The sequence below is a fragment of the Osmerus eperlanus genome, chromosome 1 (genome assembly GCF_963692335.1).
Source record: "Osmerus eperlanus chromosome 1, fOsmEpe2.1, whole genome shotgun sequence".
NCBI classification, from domain to species: domain Eukaryota; kingdom Metazoa; phylum Chordata; class Actinopteri; order Osmeriformes; family Osmeridae; genus Osmerus; species Osmerus eperlanus.
Window position 1 is genome coordinate 9,457,621 of NC_085018.1, and position 23,103 is coordinate 9,480,723.

General features: G+C 42.1%; 1 protein-coding gene across 1 annotated transcript in view; it reads left to right on the plus strand.

Annotated features, from left to right (window-relative positions):
- Positions 1-10,437, plus strand: part of dnai1.2 (dynein, axonemal, intermediate chain 1, paralog 2) — a 30,970-nt gene extending 20,533 nt beyond the window's left edge. Inside the window, exons 18-20 of the mRNA XM_062466261.1 lie at positions 4,421-4,520; positions 7,124-7,309; positions 10,204-10,437. Of these exons, the coding sequence (XP_062322245.1) occupies positions 4,421-4,520; positions 7,124-7,309; positions 10,204-10,302 (385 nt within the window). The 3' untranslated portion in view covers positions 10,303-10,437. The remainder of the gene's footprint in view (positions 1-4,420; positions 4,521-7,123; positions 7,310-10,203) is intronic.
- Positions 10,438-23,103: the final 12,666 nt, after the last annotated feature.

Below are 23,103 nucleotides of genomic sequence, written 5' to 3' on the forward strand. Positions count from 1 at the left end.
GTAGTCTACTGTACTGAAGTAGTACAATTTACCGGGGCAGCTCTCCACACAGGGCTATATCGCACTTGGCATTGTTACTGACAACGATCGCTACCAGTGAGCTTTTTATGAAAGCGATTTTCCACTAGATAAATGTCAAGCTTATTTACGTTTTTGGGGGCATATTTTCAGTTAGCAGATGGTACTGTTTGAATCGCGATTCCATCTTCTACTGCCGCTAACGTCGTAGAATAATCTTCAAAGGAAGTTCTTTATTCATGAATGAATGCAATATGAGTAGGCTAAATGCCTTAAAATATCACGAGAAGGGAAAAACTTAAAAGGACGTTTAAGTCATAGAGATTAGGTAAATTTTTGCACCGGTCTGCCAAATGTATTCGTTTTGATTCAGCTATGAGGCTGCCTCTTGCAGGGGAAATGATAAGACATCTATTTCATTCTACACTTCACTCGTATTTTCAGTTGTAAATGAGCAGCAAAAAAAATGCTTTTAAATCTATGTAATCTTTATGAATAATAAGTATGCATTTTTATATAAAATATACAGAAATATCAGTTTTAAAAATGTCATTCAAAAACGGACCCATGTGAAACCGACGCAAGCAAGCACACCCTACAATTTCCCCAGAAATTGTACCCTCTCTAGTTCACATTGCAATAACACATTTTAGGTAAACATCGGTAAATGGCTTTAAAATACACACTCCATTCCATAAGATATTTTGTAGTTAAAAAGGAATCCATATCTCTCTCGCAATCCTTTGTGCTTATGAGGATGTGGGCTGATAACGTCTCTTCTCAAAGCAGAGAGGCTTTCATGTGGCTACGGATCTCATTCTAGCAATTAGACCCAAGGGACAAGTTTTATCAGGGAATACAGTCAAGAACGGGGGAGACACTCTGCGCAGCACTGACTGAGGACTCAAGGGAACAATCACCAACATATGGGAAGCTGACTGAAAGTTGACAGCAATGCTGCAATCAGATGCTAAGTGATGCCACTCTCATGGTAGTTAAACACAAGGCTGCAGATGTGTGGTAAACTCATCTAACAAGCAAAATGATTTTCATAACAAGCATACTTAAATCCCAATAGACATGCAGGGAATTGCCAGCATGCTAATAAACACATGTCTGGGTAACACTTTATAATAAGTCAACACTTTTTGGCATTTACAAAGTGTTAACTAATAGTTAGTTCATCCTTTATAAAACATTTTGAAACATTAACAATACATTATTAAATAGTTAATAGGCTTATTATTAAACACTATGTTGATCATTAATAAACACTGTTAAAAATTATGTATTTTATTCATAATACAATTCATAAGGTGTTTGATAACTGCATTATCATACTTTATAGACAGCTTGTTAATATAGTTGCAAACCAGTAGTTTAAAAGGTGTTAATGGTACATGAGCTGGTATAAAAAGCATTAGCAAATGGTGAACAAACCATTTACATTACCTTTACAAAGCATGAGTAAATAACTAACAACATATTTTCTTATGTCTTTAATTAATGTATGCCAAGTCGAATACAGGATGTACACTATGCTTTGCAGATATCTTAACAACTATTTTATAAAGACTTACTAATGATGCAACTTCTGATTAGTAATGCAAGTTATAAAGCATTTACTAACTGTTAGTTAAGGCTTTTGCGTGACCTAATCTAAAGTGTGAACTATTTATGCCTTATTAAGCATTTATAGAAAGACTATAGGCCTATAGATGTTGTGTTTTTGTTTTTTAGAAGAAATTGCTGTTAATTTATTTACCTGGGTAATAAAATAGTATTTTATTTCCATTAAGAAGCGATACAGTAGAATTGGTATAAAAGTTGGTTACCCAAAGCTGTATTTTATTTTCAAAAAATGGCTGTAATAAACTGCAAATGTTTAGCTAGCTACTCCTCGACAGGTCTGCAAACGCCTTTGAAAGCAGAGATTTATTAAAACGTGTGTTAACCGAGACCGTAGGTCGAGGGTTACAAACAAACAAATCGTTTTAACATATTGAGGCGACAAAGCGTTTGCTGACCTGTCGAAGAGTAAACATTTGGTTTCTTATATACTACAACAATACGTGGGAAGATCCCAAATCAAACACGGCGAATCTGGAGCAGACGCCATCTTGTCAGAGCAATCAGCTGCACTTGTACTGGTGACGTCACTACATCTCCAAGGCAACATATCAACAACTCTTTTGAGAACGTCTTCTGAACCAATAAGAACAGCATATTGGTTCAATTGCAACAACAGTACGAGCGTTCTGATTGGCTAATGGGTAGTCATGCCAGCCGCGTATTAAGTCTTTATATTCTATGCGCGTATTGACCTGCGGTCTGATACGTATTCTTATTGCCCTCCGCTGATGTCATCTTCAAAATGAGCGAGATCGAGGAGTTTTACTATCCAGATGATAATGAAGACATCAACAGCGACGAGGAAATTCTTAACTTTCTAAAAGAGCAGAAAAGTGTGAACACAGAGAGATAAACGACAAGCGCTAGGCAGATTGCTAGGTTTGGTTGCTCAGATTTCAGATTGGTTGCTAGGTAGGTGCTAACACCTGAAACACACCGTGTGAAGACTTGAGTACTGTAGAGCTGAACAAAACGACATGTTTTAAATGAAAAGAGCTAAAAATGCCATATAATAAACAACTTACTAACCTCGACCGTTCGGTCATGCCGGGAAATATCAAACTGAGGTTATAACGTATCGACCGCAGTCACTCTCGGCTAGTAGAGCTAAGTACTGTAGTTAGTAAGACACATGCCTGTCATTACTTCAATAAAATAGTAATTTTGTGTATCACATTGTGTTGTGTCTGTTTCCTTTTGAGAAACGTATGTTCAGCCTTTGTGAATGTGAGGTTCGAGAATGGACAAGAATACCTTAATAAATAACTTATAAATGTTTAATAAGGCATAGATAGTTCACACTTTAGATTAGGTCATGCAAAAGCCTTAACTAACATTTAGTAAATGCTTTATAACTTGCATTACTAATCACAAGTTGCATCATTAGTAAGTGTTTATAAAATAGTTGTTATGATACCTTTGTGAATGTGAGGTTTGAGAATGGACAAGAACACCTTAATAAATAACACAAAAGCCTTAACTAACAGTTAGTAAATGCTTTATAACTTGCATTACTAATCACAAGTTGCATCATTAGTAAGTGTTTATAAAATAGTTGTTAAGACATCTGCTAAGTATTAGTGTACATCATGTATTCGACTTGGCGTACATTAATTAAAGACATAAGTAAATATGTTGTTAGTTATTTACTCATGCTTTGTAAAGGTAATGTAAATGATTTGTTCACCATTTGCTAATGCTTTCTATACCAGCTCATGTACCATTAACAGATTATAAACTACTGGTTTGCAACTATATTAACAAGCTGTCTATAAAGTATGGTAATGCAGTTATCAAGCACCTTATGAATTGTATTATGAATCAAATCCATAATGTTTAACAGTGTTTATTAATGATTAACATAGCATTTAATAATAAGCTTATTAACTATTTAATAATGTATTGTTAATGTTTCAAAATGTTTTATAAAGGATTAACTAACTATTAGTTAACACTTTGTAAATGCCAAAAAGCGTTGACTTATTATAGTGTTACCCATGTCTGTGCTGGTGCATAGGGACTTTTGTATTTATTGTTTTGTTGCAAAGATACATTAGCCATGATTTATCATTAATGGCTGTCCACCAATCACAAATCAAGGTCACAACTAACTACTGTAAAAATCCATAAACGTGGTTGGGGTTAGTTTTATCCCCTGTGGTCCTTCGGGTTGCTAGTCACAGTGATGTGAATATCACTCAGAATAAAATCATACACATGCTGTCATCCTCATGTTTTGTACTTTTCCCCCTGCACCTGCAGTTCAGCTCAAGTAACTGCCACTCTGCACCCTACAAGTTCATGTTTACGATGCATTTGTCTCCCATTTGAGGCCCATCAGCAGTAAAACAGATGTGTGTAGCCTTCAAGATTCAAAAAACGTTAATGTCCATCACATGAGTCTTAGGTTATTGACTCAGAAACAACATAAAACACATGAAAGTCACATAAATTACTTTGAAAACACTAACCATCCATACATAAATACGACATAAAGAGGCTAGTAAAGACGAACGCTCAAAGAGACACCACAAAGTCACATGGGCCCAGAGCAGTAACTGCAGGCCATGTGGGCCACTAGCACCCATTTTTTGCTTCTTTCTTTGCTTTTTTCACTACTATACTAATTGTACCCATTGTACCTTTAAGTGGGTAACTGTACAGTGCAAAAAAAGGTTCAGTGCGAATGGTGCTGTGAAAAAACGTAAGAATTCATAATTGCCCAGACACTTACATCCACTTATCCTAATCTATGCACCTGTCTCTTCAGCACACCGATGTTCACCTTTGACCTGAACTCCCCTGTTGGAGATGTGGCCTGGTCTCCATACTCCTCCACAGTTTTTGCAGCTGCCACCACGGACGGCAAGGTAAGCCAAACGACCAGAGCTGGAAATGCTCGTTTTTTCACCCACCACAACCACAACGACAACGGCTCAACGACAGCTGAAGGATGCTACCTCTCGTACCTGGTCTGAACTTCCTGCCAGTACTGCTTCGGCTCAGCTCCAGCTAAATATACACATTATAGTCATATAATCATGTATCATAAGTGTGCGAGTGGAATGTATCTTGCCAAAAACATAGTTTGCCAATGAGTCTTAATGGTGAAGTCTTTCTGTACTCCCTCTGTAACCCTAACTTGTTTGTTTTCAGTTTCGAAACCAGGTCGTTTTGGGATCTGCGTTGTCCTTCTTGGTTATTTTCAAGAACCTTTCGATTCGGCATCTTTTGTAGTCGGTTTGTTTAGCGTGTTGTTAGTATGCCAGCCAGTTGTCCTCTGTCTGGTCCTCAAAGTGATGCGTCGAGGCTGGCCTCGTCTGTGCAGCAGGGGCCAGGAAACAGCCTGCCGACGGCCGTTTGCTCCCAGCTGTTGCTCCATTGCGCAAAATGAATATCATCAAGGATAAATGGGAGGAATTTAGAGGCAAATGGCAGCATTTGCGTAATACGTTGAATCCTGTCCAACCTCTCCCTGGTCAGGAAATAACACTGTTGGCTGAGACAGATGGCGAAGAGGAAGCAATATGCAGATCACAATCTTTCGACAAATATCTTAGTAACTTTATGTCATACATAGATATGTTAATAATCATTATAGAAATATCATTATAAGAATGTCCTGATGGTGTAATATTTCACGTATATACAAAATATAAAAAACGGACTAAACGGTTTAATATGAAAAACCTGCCATCCAATAAAACAATGAAAATGGCAGCAACCATTTCAGTGTATTACACAAACCTACCTTCAGTTCACTAGATTTGAAACAAAGAGAATCATTAGTAATGAGGTCCCACGTGTGTATACAGAATTTCAATTAGTCAAACTCATTAGCTTAGAAACAATGGCAAAAATGGGTTTTGGCATTGCTTACCTTTTTTAATGCATATTCAGTATTATGAATATTGAACACGGCATGTTTCGTTTGAATCCAGGTGTCTGAGAAAGGTTGCTGTGATTGAAATGTTTACCAAACCATGCTTAAACTCGTAAATCTTTTACAATGAATGCATGATTTACTAAATGTATTTTATTTATAATGCACTTATATTGCGTCAACACCACTAGAATTTCACCTCTTACATTTCGGCATACTGTATATGCAAGTTTGTTGTGCCAACTTCCAACTGTGTGGTTTTTGTGTTGCGTAACACTCCCAAAAGAACAAGATCTTTCATTTGTTCTGCCACCATCCTGAATCCCAGGTAGGGCGACTCTGCACGACTCCTTCATGTATATCCCCATGGCGACAGCCCAGTCTCGCACTGATGGGTGATACTCAAATGTCAGGGTCTGTCACCGTCTAACCTCAGACGGTAACCTATGAATGACAATGAGAACACGGGATGAGCGGGTGCTAACAAAAGGTCTCCTCCATTCTCCCTGCCGCCCTTCACATGGACCGATATGGATAAGATCGTGCTAGACCAAGGTTCAGAAGGGAAGGGGGGAGCGGAAAAAAAAAACCTTGCTGTGTCTGTCTTCATCCCCCAATTGACCCCCAAGTGTAGAGCTGGCGTCAATTCTCACCCTGGACCTCCCTTAGCCTTGCACCTGCTGTCTACATCACTCATAGAACTTCACCAGCCTCACAGTGCACATATGAAGTGCACTTGTGGTGTGCGTCATGCATTGCCATGGACATTTGCGCGAACAATTCAAGTAAATGAGCCGTTGGTTGTGGTGCGTTTGTGGTGTGAGTCATGCATTTCTATGGACGTTTCTGGTGACGATTATTGTAAATGAGCCCTTGGCTGAAATATATAGAGCAGCCTTTAAGCTAACTGGAGGACAGGTAACTAGGATTCACTCTGTTGGATAACATGTATGATCGAATCCCCCCCCGCCCCACTCCCTGGAATCCAATTTATGTTCCTGTCAGTTGATTTCACAGAATAATTAGCCCAAGCATTAGCAGGCTGTTGACAGTTCTCTGTGAGCTAGTTGCGGTCACAAAATTGTACAATAGGCAAGATACACACGTGCAGGACATACAAGAAATGCTGAAACACAAGATAGCCTTTTCTAGCGTTGCTGCAAAGAATTACAAACACACACAGCCTCGACCTCTCACTTGTTGTCTATCTTGCTCTATCTCACATGCACCCGCACACACAAGACAGCTATCAGAACCAGCTATTACTGTTTCAAGTTTCTACTTGGAGGTTGTAAGCTTTGAACATTTATTCAGGCCTGATTCAGGGCTAACTTTGCCTTCATTTAAAAGGTACAGTCATGTATGCAGCAAAGCCTTGTGTCATCCACACAGATGTTTAACCCATTCACATCCTTTTCATACTATTCATGTTACTTGGGATATATCCTACACTATACCACTGTGTGATTATTTAATTAAAAAGTGAATAGCAAAATATCACCACCATTACGAATGTACCAGAATGAACAAACGGACCATTTTCGTATCTCACTCACTCACTTTTCCCATTAAATGTCACTGTGCCCTTAGGTCCACATCTTTGACCTAAGCATCAACAAGTACGAAGCCATCTGCCAACAGCCAGTGGTAGCCAAGAAGAAGACCAAGCTGACCCACGTGGAGTTCAACCCCGTCCACCCCATCCTCATCGTAGGCGACGACCGAGGCATCGTGACCAGCCTCAAGCTCTCACCCAACCTCCGCAAGAAACCCAAGGTAAGAGAATCCCAGATGTGTAGCTTCCGGAAACAGATCTCAAAACTGCCTCACGGTCAGCCTCGCAAACACAGTTCCCACTCTAACATAAACAGACTGACACAAGCGAGTAGACTGTTGCTATGCTCCCCATGTGAAGCCACAGCCCCCCCCCCCATGGATAACAGCAATCAGATTGCAGCTTTACCCGGTGGTACTAGTATTGCAAGGATCGATCGGGCTGAAATGTCAACCGCAAGAAGGCAATTGGAAGTATCAATCAATTGTGCATAATCCGAGCGAGCCCCGTTTTGCACGTAAGGCAAAGCCTGATTTATTATTGTACAGGGAAGTGGCAAGCTGGCACAAAACAGTTATTGATGGATGCTTTTGTTTATTTGTTCAACTTTGTTTAATGAAAGGCTTGAGGAAAAAATAGATCAAGGTTGGATACAGAATTGGTTATGACTCACACCAGTATGATCACTATAGTCGATGTGTAACAACCGAGGGTTTTTGATGGGAGTCCAACTACCTTTGATGTGACCATGTCATCGGAAGTTTAGAGCGGTTTGAGAAGCAATACTTACCCCCAGATGAATGATTTGACTAAATAAATAAATGAAGGCTCCAATTTTCTATCTCACTGCTAATTAGGAGGGGTTTACGTGGGCTCTCTGTCTTTTTCCTTCACTCGCACTCTGCATTGGTGGACATCAGTTAGCACCAGTCGAACACAGTTAAAGCAGCAGTGTCCACTCTCCTTCAGACTGGTGAGTTTTGAGTCGACGAGCGATACCCTTCTCATTTCAGGCGTTTGAGGTTCCCTCCCCACAGCCTGTACCTTGAGGACGTGAGGAAGGAGGGCCATTTGGCGCCGCCCTCAAAGGCGTCCCCCCTTTCCACGCGGCCCTGCTCCGTGTCCGTCCTCTCGCGGCTACCGACGATCACAGTTAGCCACCATGTTCTGTTTACAGTCATTGTCCTCTCGGTAACCACAGGGCTAGAGAAAAGGGCTCTGACTCACAGGCCTTAATTAGGGCCATTTGGGGGTCAGCCATGGCCCTGCCGTCACTTCTGCTCCCCGCTTTTCAAGAGTCGTGTGTCACACAACGGACGTTTGCTTTGCTCAATGAGTCACCAGTGATTCACTGGAAATGGGTTTTGTCGGATCGGCGCTTTCCCGCTAGCAAAGGGATCACAGCACCTGACTTGACGAGGCGTCCACATGATTGTGTTTTTGGACAGGAATTAATTCCTGGTCATGCCAACTGACGTTGTGTCCTTGGGCAAGGCACTTCACCCTACTTGCCTCGGGGGGAATGTCCCTGTACTTACTGTAAGTCGCTCTGGATAAGAGCGTCTGCTAAATGACTAAATGTAAATGTAAATGTGAAAAAGCAGGATTTGCTGACACACCAAGGGACCCAGATGTTAGACCTCCTGTCCTAGCTTAGACCCAAGTGCACCTACAGCACATAGTCCCATTTACAGGTGGCACCAAAAGTCCTTCTACTTGGTTGCACATCCTATACAGGCAATGGATGTCGGCATTCTGTGACCCACCAATCAAGTTCTTTATCTTGGAATGTCACTCTTTCCAGCAACAGAAACCTTGCATTTCAATATATGTGCATGAGAATTAGACTGCATCTAATTACACAGGAACAAATAAAATGTCATCCCAACAAATATAAGAGAGGAGAGCCTCACATGATGTTTTCCGCAGGATAATTCAAGGTGCGTATTCGAGAAGTCAGAGAATGATCTGTGCCAGAGCCAATCTTTGACTCGACTACCCGACAGAAAGAAGTCGCTCGTACAACCGTGTGTACCCAGAAACAGTGCAAGCTTTCGCTGAGCCGACTCCCCTCGTTAACCCTGACGCAGACCAGTGTTCGTCCAAAAGACAAAAAGGCTTCATCTACGTTCATTCAATTACCCTGCACCCCAGGACATGTAATGCCTCGTCAGAAATGTCTGTAACCATAGGGATGATGGAAGATATGGACAGATGGAAGACGGGTTGGATGGGTGGGAACCTTTAGTAATAGCCAGGACAAATGCCAGGCCTCGGGGGTGCTCCGGTGGAGGGCACGTACCGTACGGCTTCCTAACACAGCGGCTCCGGCTCGGGATTCCGGCTCTGGCCGTTTCTGCATGTCTGCCTCTCTCTCTCTCTCTCTCTCTCTCTCTCTCTCTCTCTCTCTCTCTCTCTCTCTCTCTCTCTCTCTCTCTCTCTCTCTCTCTCTCTCTCTCTCTACCCTATGTATCCTGTCTATCTCTGTCTGTCTCTGTCAAAAAAGGCCCAAAATTATATTTTTAAGAAAAGACAAGCAAGGCCACAGTTGAGGTCTCACCCAGCCCTACCTCACAGCATTTCAAATCAATGATGAGTGTTAAGTACCGGTAAAATATCCAAATAGTTCCCTCTTTTTCTTTCTCTCGCTCTCAGTCTGCAGATTTCTTGGTATAATTTGTCACTTTCCACTTTCCCTGCCCAGATTGAGTGTTTTAATGAATTTCACCTTTGCAGGGTATTCTTTCTTTGTGGAAAGCACTTTGACCACAGAGCCTTAAAAAGACCATTTGTAGAATGCATTATTCCCTGTGATGAAGTGTTCTAAGTGGCCCTTTGACATAGGGGTTGCTTTTCATTGTCAATTGAATTGAATTGTGATTGTCTAATGTTCAGTCTGTTCCTTCTTGCTTACGGGCATACACAAACACTGGATCTGCATTAAGTTGATGCATTTGCTTCAAGTGCACCGGCATAACATCCAAGCTCACTGAACACTGAACCGTTTCCTTTCTTTCTCTCTCTCTCTCTCTCTCTCTCTCTCTCTCTCTCTCTCTCTCTCTCTCTCTCTCTCTCTTTGTTTCCCTTTACTCCCCTTTCTTTTCCCTCCCTCCAGGAGAAGAAGGGCCAGGAGCTGCCCAAGGGTCCAGAGGTGGAGGTCGCCAAGATGGAGAAGCTTCTGAGCTTGCTGAGGGAGCCAGAGGCCAGCTCTTAAGAGCCCACAAGAATCGCACCACCTTTGCCAGCCTAACTACAGTCATGTGCTACTCAAGTGACTCCCCCCCCCCCAACCTAATATTACTTTTTGAAATTCAATTTGTATCTCATTTGTATCTCATCTTGTATATAAACCCGCTGACTTTGATCTGTTGTGCTAGAATCCAACTGTGATTCAATACTTGTCTGCATTCTACCCCCCAAAAAACTGATTAAACCTATTGTCAAAAAGAACTCAAAGCAAATGACTTGGTAGACAAGGAAGACGGATTCGTTTGAAAGATTTTATTGAAAAAAAGGGTCATCTTTGTGTTCAGTAGGAGTTTGAAAGACACGGCTCAGAACCCTTTTCTATTCGTATAGCTCTGAGAAATCAAGTATACAGTCAACGATACAGTTATGCTTTGGTTGAACACTTAAGACTTGTACTTGCAGACATGCTACAAACGCAACATAACCTCCATAGTTGTCACTCCACCATTAACACCGGTATGGAACTTCTGCATTTGACAATCGGATGCAAGGAAATACATGTACATGGAAATCTAGTCCAACGACAGTAGCCTGTCTTGTCTAGTAGTTGTCTACTGTCGAGTTGGGCCTTTGGCAAATCGCATTTTGTTTTACACCTACGTAAAGGAATTAATTGTGAGTCACTTCAATCCTTATTCCGCCTATGTGGGTTTTCGAAACTCTTCCGTCAGCTAATGCTCCCGATCTTCTGTACAGTGGGCTGCCAGTGCACTGTAGCTCGGCCTTAAATCAAACGGGCCCACCCAACCCCAGAGCCTTAACCTTCGCCTCGGTCGCTTCTCCTCGGTGCTCTCACCGCTCTCTCGTGGCTGCGAAGCACACACGCCCCCCCCCCCCCCCCTTCGCCGCCAACGATGAATCACAACTTCACGTTGAAGTTTATTTGCGTCTGAATATTTAATTGGGCCTTTTTTGTGTCCTGCAAATCACATTATATACAAATAGGCATGCTCTGGCTCGAAGGGGGAGACTGGCGTGTAGGAGTGCTTTCTTTCTCACCCACGACCATGTGTGGGTTGCCCCTAGCACGGTGCCATAAAAAGAGCGCATGGAGTATCGCATTGAAGGGGACAATGGGAAGCTCCTTATGTAACTGTTGTTTGCAGACCACCGGCGTGTTTGTGTGACCGTGACACTCTTGACCCTGCCTCCGTCGCTGCCAGTATGTTTTTCTATTTGTTTCAATGGCCTCGGCAGGTGGTTGCCTGTCTGTGTGTGTGTGTGTGTGTGTGTGTGAGTGTGTTGATGTTGCGTACATACAACCATGCCTGCATTCTTGCATGCGTGTTTGTACAAACGTTCTCACCGTTTATTTTTCATTCATTTTTTTGGACAGCTTTTGGAGACACAAACATTTCATCCCTTAACCTAACTTTGTACAGGCTGTGTCAGTCAGGTACAGGTGCCAGGAGACCAGGTTCAAAGTGACCCGCCACCACTGCAGTCTGAGCTGCTCCTCTTCTGCCCACTCCCCCTTCCTCCCACAAAGCTCTCTCCGCCCTGGGAGCCGACACACTGAAAACGCACACTTGCTCGCCACTGTCACCCCTTTGAGAGGATGACGCCCTTCGCCCGGAGAGTCACGAGGTCAGTAAGTACTTCTGCTCGCTCCTCTGCTCAGTCTGCAGTGTTGCAGGAGCCAGCACAGGAAGCCTCTCCTGGCTAGAGGGCACTTTGCAAGCTTTGTAGAGGATGAGGAAGAGGACGAAGAGCAGGAAGCCCACCAGCGCGTTGCAGGCGATGGCCACCATGGCGGCTGTCGACAGTCCGGGCACACTTTCGTTTGCCTCCATGGCGGGAGAGTTTTGCGTGGCCTGTTGCGCCTGCGTCTGTTTGAAGGGTCTCGGCAGGAACAAAGCGAGAATATTGAATATGAAATGGAATATATCTAGTGCACAGCCAATTTAAGGAGAGATGAAAGGTATGGATGTCTGGATACACCTAGCGCCGCTGTCCTCCTTCATGCCTGCTTCCTTCCTCTCTTTTTAAAGTGGCTCCACTCGAAACTACCATTGATAAGACTTCTAAAGACAACGCTGTTGAGTTTTGATGTTCCGCTCACTCGCAGGCAAAAACCTGTGTCCAAAAGTGGACGGCTTTGTAACACACCAAGGAGAAAGACACTTTTTATTCTCAGCCTACAGTTGATGTGTCCACGTGTGATTACCCCGAAGATATGCGTTGCGCGTCTTCAGTGCCTGTGGTCTCTTCTTTCTACGAAGTGAGACCTCAACCCTTGCCCCAGCTTTTCTGTAGAGCCCCGTCCCTGTTCACCTGGGGGAAGAATAGCTGTACAAAATAGCTTTGTCCATCCAAAGCAATGTTGAAAAGGTTCGGTATCGGTTTGGTTGGCTCCAACTTCTGTTGTCGGATCCCTGCAGAGGGAATGAGATAGGACACATTAAGGAAAGGGGGGAGGGGCAGCTTGTGCGTAGAATTATCTAAGCAATCATTAAACCGATTAACAGTTATTCGGAATGGGTAGTATCCTTCATTGTTATGTTCAACTTGATGTCACATTTTCATTTGGCCGATATAATAAACATTACACATCCATATACAAACATCCATAAAATGTTCATATTAAGCCAAAATGAACATGACATAATTAAAAAAAACTGCACTGATCAGCAAACATATAACTGCTGGAGTATAAAGCACAACTCCCAAGACCACCAACATCTTTTCAAGTTCCAAAACGGTATCTTCATTCATGAGCATTCACTGCTATGCATTCTGCATTCTCTTACATTCTCTTTAGTAGATTTACATTTAGTCATTTAGCAGACGCTCTTATCCAGAGCGATTTACAGTAAGTACAGGGACATTCTCCCCGAGGCAAGTAGGGTGAAGTGTCTTGCCCAAGGACACAACGTCATTTGGCACGGATGGGAATCGAACCAACAACCTTCCAATTAATAGCCCGACTCCCTCACCGCTCAGCCACCTGACCCCCCCCCCCCCCCCCCAGATTTGAAAAGCAAAGAGCATTCATGACCAGAGAACGAGAGAGGGTGCAAAAAAATGACTTTTGACAAATGTCCAGCGCCAGACATAAATCCTAGACGACACAGATCTTGTCCCATTTATTCTTGCACAGACCATCTGTTCCCCCTTTGAATGATTCACTCCTCATCTTTATCGCAGACAGGCACTCTCTCATACACATACACAACCATGCCATATGCTGATTTTCTGTATGCACAGTGTGAGAAGTGGCCCCAATCTATTTATCATATTTTCATAGCAAATCATTTTCATGGGAAGGCCTGCAGAGGTGTGAGGTACTGGCTCAAGTATGCCAGCCAAGACAGATTTCTATCCTTGTAGAGGGAAAGTTCCGGTAGGCCTTCTGCTCCCATTAAGTGAATAAGCAACTTTGAATCTCAATGGATGGAGAGAGAGGTTTGCTTCCCTGCCTTATTTTGTGTGCTCCATTTTACTTGTGTCAAGCAGGAACAGAGTGCTGATTTTTCATGCACACACTGCATACATTGCCCTAATGTGTCAAGTGCACTTTGAGAGAAATGTCTTCAATTATTACACAGATTGAAGCACATGATTTGAAATGTATATGGATGAAATCTTGTCCCTGTGCACAGCACAAAGGGATGCGCAGTGAGATATCTCCTTTTCACTTCTTACCTGAAGTGTCAAGTGCATTTCCAGAAAAGTTTCTTCTATTATTACACAGATCGAAGCACGTGATATGAAATGTATCCATATGGGGGAAATCTTGTCCATGTGCCCAGCAAGAAGGGATGTGCAGTGAGATATCTCCCTTATCAAAGATCAAAGAACCAGGCTTACGTAACATAATGCAAATTCTATCTCAAATTCTCGCTCTGTATATCACTTTCAGAAGGATATAGACAACTCCTGTTGGCCTCGTTCTGATGACAAGCCAAGACCGAAGTGTTCTAAATAAACCTGAAGGTTATGACCCCTCTCCATACAGTATGTCAATATATACATAAAGAATGGAGCCTTTGTTCCTCGGGAGAGGACAAGGGCAGAGGGTGTAAAGCCAGTAACTCCAGAGCAGGCGTGTAGTCAATGACTTTAGGCACAAAGGTGGGGTTAAGCACACCTTAGAAAACCCGGGGTCAAATTGCATGCACGAGGAATGAACCGGCAGAGGGTGCACATCACATCCTCGCTGAGCTGGGGCCAGAGCCAGAAGAAGGGCTGTTTTCAATTAGAGATATCTCATGTCAACAGTGTTCGGTGGTTTGAAAGGCTGTTGAGAAAGAGCCTTGAGAACAAGAGATAAATCCCAATAAGGGACAAAGGACTTGACAACCAGGCTTAATCAGCGTGCGTCTTTCATACATTTTTTCAGTGGGTGTTGTCCCACTGAAGTATTGCCAAAGCCTACATGACAGGCTGAAATAGCTGCTACATTAACCTTAATGGTAGAAAATGCCTTGCCCTTGTCAAGCATCCCTTCAGTTTAGGCGGAGACCTAGAGACTCTATTTCTTCTCAGAGTGCTGGGTTAGCAGTGCCCGAGTCCCACTGGTGACCCATCTCCTCCAAATGTTGGGCCCGGTAGGCTGCCAGGAGAGTAGCAGAGTTAGGGGCTCTCACCGAATGAGCTGAAGTCTGGTAGATCTCACGGTAAGTAGAGGCAGTGAATCGCTCTCGCTTACCCGGGAGGGAGGGGCCAGCTGTGGTTAGCCACTGGAAGGGATTACGGTGGCGGGCCACTTTCATAAATTTTTTCAGTGGGTGTTGTCCCACTGAAGTATTGCCAAAGCCTACATGACAGGCTGAACTAGCTGCTAAATAAACCTTAATGGTAGAAAATGCCTTGCCCTTGTCAAGCATCCCTTCAGTTTAGTCTGAGACCTAGAGATTCTATTTCCTGAGAGGGGTGAGACAGCTCTTGGTCAGATTGATTCTGAAACCAAGTCTGGAAAGCCACCAGTGGTGCAATCTACCATTGTTCCATTGGTGCAATATACCATTGCACCAATGGTGTCTTGCACTGTTTGTTCCCATGAGGAAGTGCAAAGTAGGTAGTCATCAGTGTAAGGCAGGTAAGCCTGAAGAGCTCCTCCCTCCTTCTTCTCAGAGTGCTGGGTTAGCAGTGCCCGAGTCCCACTGGTGACCCATCTCCTCCAAATGTTGGGCCCGGTAGGCTGCCAGGAGAGTAGCAGAGTTAGGGGCTCTCACCGAATGAGCTGAAGTCTGGTAGATCTCACGGTAAGTAGAGGCAGTGAATCGCTCTCGCTTACCCGGGAGGGAGAGGCCAGCTGTGGTTAGCCACTGGAAGGAATTAAGGTGGCGGGCCACCGCAGGCTCAGCCAGTGAAGGACCTGGGAGCTCTTCCATCCCCACCCCCCAATATCCACACCAGAGAGGCCTTTAACTGTGGTGTTGAGGGAGAGTGGCTTCTCAAAAGGCAGTCTGGGATGAGACGCATGAGCTGACTCGTGGGGGGCTGGCAAGTAGCCAGTCTACGGCTATCATGCTGTCATACAGGCTCTTGTCTGCCCCCGGTTCCGACTGGGAGGCTAGTCACTCAAGCCCTGAGCTTGGTGGCAGCCCTCTGGCAGACCTTAGACAGCAATGTTTCCACTGGGAAGGAACTGCCACCCTGGGCACGGGCAGGCTTAGACAGCTGAGCTGAGGAGAGGTCTCACTCTCAACCAGGCCCCAGGGCAAGTGGCTCAAACTGGGGAGGGAGTCCAGAGGATGAATTCCCCGTAATTTCCGACCGGTATGTGCCAGGTGATAGCCTGGGCATCCCTGACGTCACTGCAGACAGCAGTGGAAGATAGAAATGGGTCTCCTTTCGGAGTGGCAGCAACGCGCACTCTTCTATGAGGTCTTCTCCGACATGGAAAGGCGATGTTGACATGTTTTGGGGCTAGCGAAGGACGTGCTAGCATGCTTGATTCCGAGACAGGCTTTGCACAGGTCTGAAGAATCTCTCCCTGAAACCACGGAGCCACACGATGCGGAGGCAAACCGGGAGGGCTTTGTTTCTAGTGCTCTCTTGTGATGGAGAGGCTATAGTCAAGGAGGGAATAGCCATTCAATTAAAGTGCAGTTAGCTCACCGCAATGCGTTAGCTAACACTACAGCTTGGAAGGACTGGTTCTCTTAACAGGTATTAGGTCTAAGCTATATGGATAGCCCAGCCACAACAAATAAAACTGAGCAGAAGGTACATTCGAAGCTCTGAAGATATGCGCTCAGTTTTAAAGGATGTACTCCCATGTTCGTCGTGGAAGTTCTTGACAGCTCCCCTGTGAAGAGTAAATTAAATAGCAGGAGTAGCATAGATGTGGTAGTCACTAGTAAAAGAACAAGAATTGGCTTATGAGGGTCTGACAGTGACTTAAAGATGGGGGGGGGGGGGGGGGACCATACATAGCACCATACATTCTACAATTGTATTTGTGTTTGTGTTTTCTCAGTAGGTTTCAAATTTTGTGATGCACATAAGTGTACACACTACTCATGCACTGTGTTATTAGCTGACGAGCTAGCTAGGTAAGTTCACTCAGCTAGAAAGTTGCACCCACTCGCTTCAAGCAGAGAGAGACATGTTTGTGCTCCATATACAGCATTTTTGGTGTGTGGAAGTAATACATGTATGGTGTAGCTAGCTGTCTGTGTGCAGGATAGAGTAGGATCTAGGTACGAATTAGGACTAACCTCAGTAGGAACTTTTAGTCTGTAGGAACTATTAGTCTGCACAAGAACGTCAATCAAGTCTCGTATTACAGATATGAATATATGTTTCCGTTGTTTAAATGTTTTATGTAATTTTTATGTTAAATGTTTAAATTGCTGGCATGCAATAACTCTGTGTTCTGACAGTCAGCTTGAGGCTCGAGTCTGAGCTTCAGTTTAGCATGAGACTGACAAAGTCATGACAACAGGGCAATTGTAGGGATACCTCCTAGAGTACATTTTTTCATAACAAAGCCTGTTAGACATTTTAAAAGATGTAGCCTAAGACCCTAAAATCCATATCGGGAAAAGCAGAGAACCCATGCATTGCTACATTGGAAGGTTGGCATGACCATACACAGAACAAGAACAGAGATGAAAAAGTTATGAACAGGTTTTTCAATAATTAAGACCACTAATTGTATGTTGCCAATCTTTACTCGTTCTCGTATATGGTTTCTTCAAAGGCTTGCTGCCGGACAAACAACCCATGGCATATATACTGGGTAACATTTAAACAGCGTATTAATTCTGTCATTGTGGAGTGGGCTACTTCTGAACTAGAAATGTGTCCTGCCAAATAAGCAAATAACATGAAATAACAAACAGTATGGAAACTATTTAAGACCACTAATCAAGATATTATCTAAATTTTAAGTTGAAGTATGAAGTATACATTTGTAGAAAATCACGCTGCATATTTGACCAAAGCCAACAAAGTTATCATCTTTCTATCATCACCCAGAAACAACGTTACGATTCACATCAGTGAGTGTATGAATTTATCAGGGTCAGGTTTCAAACGCATCTTCAGAGATTCTATATTGAGTGTTACATTTCTGTCAACTCTATTCTCCCTATATTGTCCCTCTGGTCTCACTACATTGCAGTATCGGGCATTGCTTATGTTCTCTTCACTCTTTTTCTCCCTGGAAAACTAGCCGGTCTTTGAGACCCTTTTAACCCACAACTTGAAGAAGAAGAGAGGACAAAAGCTGTCAGAAGAGATATCAAGCGTGGAGCAAGGGGATCACAGTGTATGCAATTACACAGAGTTCTGTGTATGTGTGTGTGTGTGTATGGGTATGTTAAAAGTAGGGGGTTCTACATGCCACAACAAGCTGTCTTTTTACCAAGCAGTCAAACAATACAATGATTTTCAGGCTTTGCTCCTGACATAGAGGACGGCCAAGTGGTAAATTATTTTCAGAGTCTTTGGTGCCGAGGGTTGGAACACATTCAGCTCAGAGAAAGAGCTATTTTGAGTTGAGATGCAAGCATGAGGGCTTTGTAGAGTGGTTTTGAATGCCATAACCATTAAGGCTTCATGGACTGCTTTTACCAAGGGCTTTTGGGTAACAGAGTTCTGGCTGCAGTGGAGCTGGCATAAGACATTCATACTATGTTCCGTTCACCAGTTAGAAATCGCTTTTGGAGCACTTAAAACATATGGAAGAAAAACACCTACTTTTCTTTTCAAACTTTTCTACATTGACTATGTTCAATAAGCATTGGACATTTCTCTGATTTGTACATCTCTTAACCTTTTTTCACCGACATTCCAAGGGTTTGCTGTGTTTCCCAGTAAGGAAACAGGATTGTGCTTGGTCTTAAGCTTGAATCCATCACTGATCAAAGGAATAAAAGGTTATTAACTATTAACAATGATAATAATGATGAGGTATTGATACCAAAATAGGTATACAGCATATTCAACGCTAAAACAGGCCATTATCTTGAACTGGCTTTCCAACCACGACTACATGCAAGAAAAAACTATACAGCATAAAATATGTAAATAGGAAGTATTCTGAACTTCAACTAGTTATGCCTGACAAATGTTTTCATCATACTGTAACCTTTCAGAGAGTGGGTAGATAATTTCTCTAGAGTCTTGACTTTTAGTAATAATCCCACCATAATGCTGAGCACCAATGGAGCCAGAATGAAAGAATGAAAATAAAAAATTAAGTCCACCAATCACTTCACACATTGTTGTGGTATATGTTTCCACATCAAAACCCGTTTGCACCAGTCTGCAAGACTTCCTTACACAACAACAAGGGGTTGTGTACAGGTATAGACACAAAAACACACAGGCAAATAAATCTAAGTGAATGAGAAAGTCCAGTGATTAATGTGACAGACAAGGAAAAAATCTATTCCTGTGAGACACAAACACCCTGAAAACAGCTAGCCTTGAGATCAGAATCGGCTGTGTCAGCCTGCAAGTGGGAAGCACATGCACAGCAGATAGGCGCTTCGTCTGCAAATGCGTGGGCAGGGTGTACGCTTGGCAAGTTCCCATAAAGTGGGACAACATCCAGAGATGGATACGAGACTGAAGAAGAGCAAGCTTCTCTAAGAGGCCAAATAGAAGGGGGGGGGGGCAGGGGACATAAAAGAAGAATTACAATTAAAAAGACTTTTTATGATTCTTCTTGCAAAATTCTTTATAAACTGCCTATACAGTCATGAACATAAGTGGAAAGAAGATAATAACAAACCTCTAAACTAGCACTATTTTAGACCTACATGTTGTTATTTCTTCAAGCAAAGCTTCCAAAAGGATCAATCTTTTGTACATATTTGAAGTTATTTCCAGTGTTGGGCTTTCCAGGGCCAACCTGTACACATCTTAAGACCACATGGTCAAAGTCATAAAAAAGGGAAAAAAGGTTTGTTTGACTGCTTGTGTCAGCAGTACAGTGTGAGGGTTTACCAGGGTTTTCACCAAGTACAGTTGTTGTTTATAAGGACAATTCTTTTTAAAATCAATGTAACTATGCATTCAAGTAGCAAGACGAACGTACAAACAATGTGTAAATTACTTCTAATCTGCGTGTTTCCTAATCAACCACCCCTCACATTTCCTGAGATCGTTACAGGCCCAGAGGACAGAGACTGCCAGCTGCCCAAGGGCCAGACCATCTGTATCTAAATGGGGGGTGGAGAGGAAGATCTCCCATCGCATGACTGGCCCGGGCATCCATCTGAGAAGACTAAGAGCCACTTTCTACTTCTATTTTGAACCTCTCCATATATAGGCTCTGAAGGGTATAATATACCACATTAGAGCAAATTGTGTTGTTCAAGTGTTGATTTAGAGTTAGGCGTACTGTATGCTGGAAAGTATGATTCATGCATCAAATTGTGTTTTGATCCAAATGTGTATGTGGCTCTCTCTTGCCAGGGTTATTGATAATCAATTTTAAAAAGGTCATGATGGAATAGAGTTCATTGCTGTCAGTACCACTGGGGCACCCCACTAGGCTAAGGCCATGAGAGAGTAGAGGGTAATGGCAAGCTGACTACACTCCGATCACCAGGTGGTCTATATATGCAATCACATGTGCTTGATACTAGCACCCCGTCACTGACATTTAGAACATAGAGGGGGAAAGAGAGAGAAGGAGGATGCAAGAAAAAGTAGGCATGATTCAAGAAAAAGTATGCAGAAAAAATTGAGAATATAGAGAAATAAGGGAAATCAGAGGAAATCAACTAGGATGTAGAAGGTAGAGTATTGTCAAAGTCACTTAGAGTGAATTGTACAAAAATTGACTGACTGAATGATACGATACTCAATGCCTTGACAGAAAATAAAATTGCAATGTAAAGTTATACTAAGAACCCAAAACTAACCTAATGACTTTGCACGTAGTCGAAACCCGCATGTTCTGAGTGCATGTTATTATTTATTTACCATTGTAGTCTGCAGTTTTAATAAATAAACAGTTGGATCAAATACTGGACCCAAAAATGCCATACAAGAAAATAATAGCATGCACAATTAGACTATACCGTATCATCGGCTGATACTTAATTTCAGTGTTTTATTTCGTTGTCTGAGGGACTAATATTACACAAATGCAACACGAAATTGGCAAGAATTATAGTAAAATATCTAAAACTGCTTACCTCATTGACCGATGTAGAAAACGTTTATGTTTGCAAGATCGTTTCCAAACGCTTACTGCTGACGATCCATCCTGGAATAATGTTCGCTTCACGTTGGCGTGCTTTATACTAGGCTCCGTTCCTCTCCCGCGTACAGAGCCATGCACCGGTGGAGAGTCCACTGTACGTGAAAGCATGAGAGCGTGTGAAGTGTATGACTGCAATGGACATCATTCAGGTCCTGTAAATGCGACCCTTTAACCAGGTTTATGAATGCGTTTATAGAAAAGACGCGTAAAAATTAATTTGACAATGTGTACCACTGCTAAGGTAACATACATTTGGTTTGGTCGTCAATCAGCAATGAGACGTAGGGAGCCCATGTGTTAATAACGCAAAACAATGGGATGCAAAAATAACTCTCAGATGACTGGAGTTTTAATAAATATTAAAAACTGTGGTTGACATGTGCATTGATTCAAGAGACAATGCTTCCATCGTGCGTTCATAAAACGTAACACACATGTTTATAATTCCCTTTCGAACCATAGACCCATGAAAAAATAAAATATAACCTAAACCATTCCATTTTACATTACATTAATAAAGTCCTACAGCTTCCTAGAAAGAAGTATTGTAAAAGTGTTATTATGTATTCTCATCTATTCAACATTTTACTATGCTGTCTTCATATCCTGTCTTTATTGTTAATACATTTTTGTTGATTCCTCAAACTTCCACCAAGTCTATACCTCTGAGGGAAAAAAGCAGTTATCAGACTGTCTTAGTTATCAGACAACAGAGCTGGCAGAACTGTCACTCTCTCTCCCACCATCTTCCTGTAAAATGAATAACATAGATTACACTGATGTTAGGTGGTCAAGCTCACTTGGCATACTACCATCCTATAAAATGGCAGGTCATATTTAGTATGTCTTGTCACGTTGTAATGAATAACATGTAAATGTATTTATAAGGTAACGTATAGAATACAAGTTTGTACCTAGATGCTCACCCATTGAGTGTTTTATTTAGTCTAATTATATGACCCAGCAACAGTGGCTCACATTTGTGTGTGTGTGTGTGTGTGTGTGTGTGCGTGTGTGTGTGTGTGTGTGTGTTGATGTGACAACATTTCAATTGTATCTTGTATATGCTTAAAATAATCTATGGTGGGGTAGACAATGTCTCAAGATAATTAAACATTCCTCATTAATACCTTGGCTTGTTGACCCCATCTACTGATGCCTTGCCCATCAGTCTAATTGCAGAAACCACTTTAGTCTGATTCTATTGAAACACTAGCCATCTCCTGCCATCTCTGCTCCAATAATGAACTGTCTTTCAAAGGACTTTCCCTCTTGATCCAAAATCAAAGGAAACCGGAGCAAAAAATTGAGTAAATTGGTTTAGATCCAGATAGTAAGGCCCTTATAAGATGCTTATGAATAGTAATGTGTTAATAAGACTATGTAAATGTTAATAATATTAGTAAAGATTAGCGCTAGGATTCGGTTTAAGGTTATTGTAAATTGTGATAAGCATTGGGTAATATCTAATGCCCTTACAAGATGCTTATTCATATTAATGATGTGTTAAAAGACTTAAAATCTTACCCAGGCTTTATTATCTATTAACTGACACTTACTACAAGTACCTGGATCTAAGGTTTTTCCAGTAAATCTTATGCCACTTAGATCAACCTTGGACATTGAACAGGTTCCTCCTCACATTGAGGCTATGAGATCAGATAACATGCTTCCTTTAGACTTTTTGATATATTTATCTTTAGCCATTTATCATTGAGAAGCAATTGGTTAACAGAACATAGGGTCGGACTCAGTTATCAGAATAGTCCTGCAATTTTCTTACCATCAAGAAAACAGAATCATGTTTTAAACCAGGAAATTAGATGAATAATGTTTTACTTTAATTGGTATATGCTTTTGTTTTTATAAAAACCTTGGGATCCACAAAACCTATTATAGTTAAAGCATGTGAAGGAAAATGTAGTAAATGTCATTATTTCCTAATTTTTCTAAAATATGTTCTTTCTTCTATTCTCTGCATTATACTGCCCCCAAGTGGTACAGATAGGACTATCACAAACCACAGTTTTCTACATTATATATTCATTTTTATTATATACAAATGACGCAGCCTATTTTACTTATTTCTTA